Genomic DNA, 3,539 nt, shown 5'->3' on the forward strand with positions numbered 1-3,539 from the left:
TGTGCAGGGCCAGGGGTTGGACTGGATGATCCTTGTGGGTCCCTTCCAACTCAGCATATTCTGGGATTCTGTGAAAAGATGATTATTAGGAAAAAATCCCACTCTGCACAAGAGGAGTTTGTGGCCTTCCTGTTGCAGTTCTGGTGCTGCCCAGTTGCACCTGTAGGTGGGTACAGCTGGATCCTCAAATGATGTCCTTAAATCAGAGCAAATGCTCCCTGTGCAGGTGGGGTCGCCATGACCACCCTTTCTTCTTTGCAAGCTGCAGGGGTTGTTCCCAAAAATGCATTGTATCCACAGAACATTCCATGTGGGAATCCTCCCATGCCCTCTGTGTGCATCTGTCTTGTAATGAGATGTCAGCCTGCCCAGGCTTCTCTCCAGGAGCTTCAGAGCCCCGTGTTGCACATGCTGGCTCCTCCTGTGTACCTGGGACTGAAGCAAAGTGCTAATTGTTGTGCAGATGTCATTTGCCAGGCAGGCAGGAGGCTGGAGGCTTGGAAGAGGCTGTGCTGTCATTTGCCACCAGCCTCCTCGGTACACGTGAGCTCTATTTTTATGGGAGTGTGCGTTTGCTTTCAGCCACTGCTTTGTTGGATTTCTTTTTTCTTTTTATTTCCAGGCTTGCAGGTAAAGTTTGAGGCATACATCTATTTTTCATTATCCCAGTTTCGCTGCTTGTTTTGTAACTAAAAAAAAAAAAAAGAAACAAAACCAAACCAACCCCAAACCTTTTTCCTGTGCAAAAAGCAGCAGTTTGTTCTGACATGAGGGGAAATTATTTTGTGGTCACCCTGAGACTGAGGTCATGACTGTGGCATTGACCAAAAGGGGATGAAGATCAAGGTCTTCTGGGAGCAGATGGAGTTTGGGGCCATGAATCCTGCTCCAGGTGTTCCAGCTCAGGAGCCTGGGTGTTGGTTACAGCCTGATCGTGCTTGGCAGCGTCCAGGACAGAGATGGAGGCTTTGGCCACAGGTTGTCTCTACCTGTCTTCTGAAAATGGAGAGCTTTTCTTCTACTCTAGCTGTAGTTTAAGAAGGGCTTATGGGTTCCTGAGGTGGTTCTTTGACCCTTTAGAAAGGAGGAGACACTGAAGGAGGAAATGCGAAGTGATGCTTTCCTGCAGGGTGTGAGTTAAGCAGGGGAACTCATTGCTCAGGGATACTGTGAGTGCCAGAAGTCCAGATCTGCTCCAAAAACAATTAATTGGGAAAATCCAGTTGATGTGGATTTGAGCTCAGAGATAGAGGCTGCTGTTCAGGAAGACCCTGAGTCAGGAGTTTTTGGAATATGCAGAAGTACATCAGATGTATTATCTGTGCTCCCTGCTCTGTTTCTCATGTCCACCATTGACCACTGTGATGTGGTGGTTTGCCTTTTCTTCTCTTTTTTGGCAAAAACCAATTAGGAGGAGAAGAAATAACATAATGGAGTGGGGAGACAAGAGAGCAGTGAAGGGGTGGAAGGAGAGGAGCTTCTCCCTCGATGTTCCTGAAGGGCTCTGGGGGCAGAGGCTCTTTGGTGGCTGGAGCTGGTGTTGGGTGCTCCTGTGAGCACATTTTCTGCCTTGTGGAACAGGACATGGTTGCTTTGAGGAGGGAGAAGTGTGCAATGTGATGTGCCATCCTGATGGACAGCAGAGAGCAAGAAGGATATTTCGGACTGCATGCATGGGAGGAAATTCTTTAAAACCTGGATAGGAGTAGGAGCAGACTTGATGGAGGGATGAGTAATGAAGGAGTGTTTGAACGGAACTAATCAGTCCCATCTTCTTTCAAAAGACCTCATTTAGTTTAATTTAGCAGCGTGTAAATTTAGAGCCAATCAAAGGAAATACTTGTGCAGGCTGTGTGCTGGCAGGCTGCTCGTTCCCTACCCCAGCAGCGAGCTGGAGGCTGGAAGTGGGTTCAGAGCCTCGTGTTGCCAGGCAGTGGGGACACACGTGTGTGGTTACACACGCAGGGCTGGGGACACGAGCTCTGAACCAGGGCACTGGCACCCACGAGAGCAGGACCCTTCATTTTCCCCCCTCCCTAGTTCAGCAGGAGGTCTGTGGTGGGTCAGGGTGGTTCTGTGCCACGGGGCTGCTCCGTGGTGCCCTGTAAGCGTGGTCAGAGCCAGCTCCTGAGCTCATGGTTTGGGTGAGCTGGTGCTCTGAGCAGCAGGGAAAGCCTTGTGCTGCAGGAACCTCCAAGTAAACCTTGTTGACCTCCACAAAATGTTGTTTTCCTTAAGAAAAACCTACATATGGATTAGATAAACCCCTGATCCTTGGACAGCTGGTCGTTTTGTTTAATTTGAATTAATGCAGTGACTTCTGTGATTAAAAAGAGGCACAGGCAGAAAAAGCCCTCGCAGGATTGCACTGATTTTTATTTTCCCCTGTAGTTGTCGTACATGGCACTAACACAGTGATTTCAAACAAGTCTTGCAGGTCTCTTCATATTTTCCAGGAGAGATATAAGCCCCTGTGGGGTCACTATGAGCTACTTTGGCATTACCTGTCACTAACCCCATTAGCAGTGAGACCAGCTGCCCCCAACAGGACCCGTGTGCTCACACCTCGAGGTGTTCTGCTTCCAGCAGTGTCACACCCCTGATCCCATGCTGTGTTGCAAAGTGTTGTGTAAAGAGTCCTGGAGCCTGTGAAAACAAGGAATAAAGTACTGTTGGGTTTGTTTTCCTTTGCATTTCAGGCTGGTACAATGTCTCACTGGGCCGGTCTCCTCTCCACTGCTGCCAGAGTCAACCTGCTGGTGCTGCTGGTGTCTGTGCTGTTCTCCTGGTCAAGCCTGAGCGACAGAGTTCCTGTAAGTGTTGGCTGCTCTGGCTGGGAGCTGTGCCAGTAGGGTCTGTGGTGGGGTGACAGCCTTCTCTAGAGCCCAGGAGGGTGCTGCAATGGTTGGTGAATCACCTCTAAGAGACAGGAAGGGGTGGCTTCAATTAGGTTCCTGGCTGTGCATCTGTTGAGTCACCACAGGTGAGTCAGGCTTAGGAGAGCATCCTCTCAGGTCCTCAGGTGCCACATGCATGGATTTTGGTACTTGGTCTGGAAGCTGCAGTTGAGGTGAGTGGGGTCTGTCTGCCCCTTTGCACGTGTACTGAGTGTGAAGCTCCCCAGGTTGGATCCTGCTGCTGAGCCCTGGGTGCCAGTCCCCAGGAGAGCTCCCTCAAGGAAGCTCAAGCAGTAGAGTGTGGTGGTTTTTTCATCTAATTAATACTGTGGTTTAAACTAGGGGGTACCCCCAGAGCACTGACAGAGGGGACTACCAGATCCCATGTCCCTGGACACTCCTGCTCTTGCACTGCAGCTTTCTGGGCTGTTGGTTTTGGATGCAGCTCTGTGGGGGCTGGGCTGTTACCCAGAGCAAATCAAGGGACAGATCACAGTGTAGGCACTGTAGGTCAGTGCCTCAGGCCCACCTGGAGTCATGTAATGACTTTTGTACCAGCCATGGTGTGGCAGCAGGGCCAGGGCAGGGACTGTCCCTGTGCTGGCCCTGCTGAGGCCCCTCCAGGGCTGTGTCCAGTTCTGG

At 50.7% G+C, this 3,539-nt stretch overlaps 1 protein-coding gene across 2 annotated transcripts in view; it reads left to right on the plus strand.

Moving 5' to 3' along the window:
- The window catches only part of SIL1 (SIL1 nucleotide exchange factor), a 96,201-nt gene that overhangs the window by 17,541 nt on the left and 75,121 nt on the right, over positions 1-3,539 (plus strand). For both annotated transcript variants that reach the window (XM_029960296.1, XM_029960297.1), the window contains one exon: positions 2,700-2,813. In XM_029960296.1, coding sequence (XP_029816156.1) covers positions 2,700-2,813 — 114 coding nt within the window. The remainder of the gene's footprint in view (positions 1-2,699; positions 2,814-3,539) is intronic.

The sequence above is a fragment of the Manacus vitellinus genome, unplaced genomic scaffold (assembly GCF_001715985.3).
Source record: "Manacus vitellinus isolate BGI_N305 unplaced genomic scaffold, ASM171598v3 scaffold_25_pilon, whole genome shotgun sequence".
NCBI lineage: Eukaryota > Metazoa > Chordata > Aves > Passeriformes > Pipridae > Manacus > Manacus vitellinus.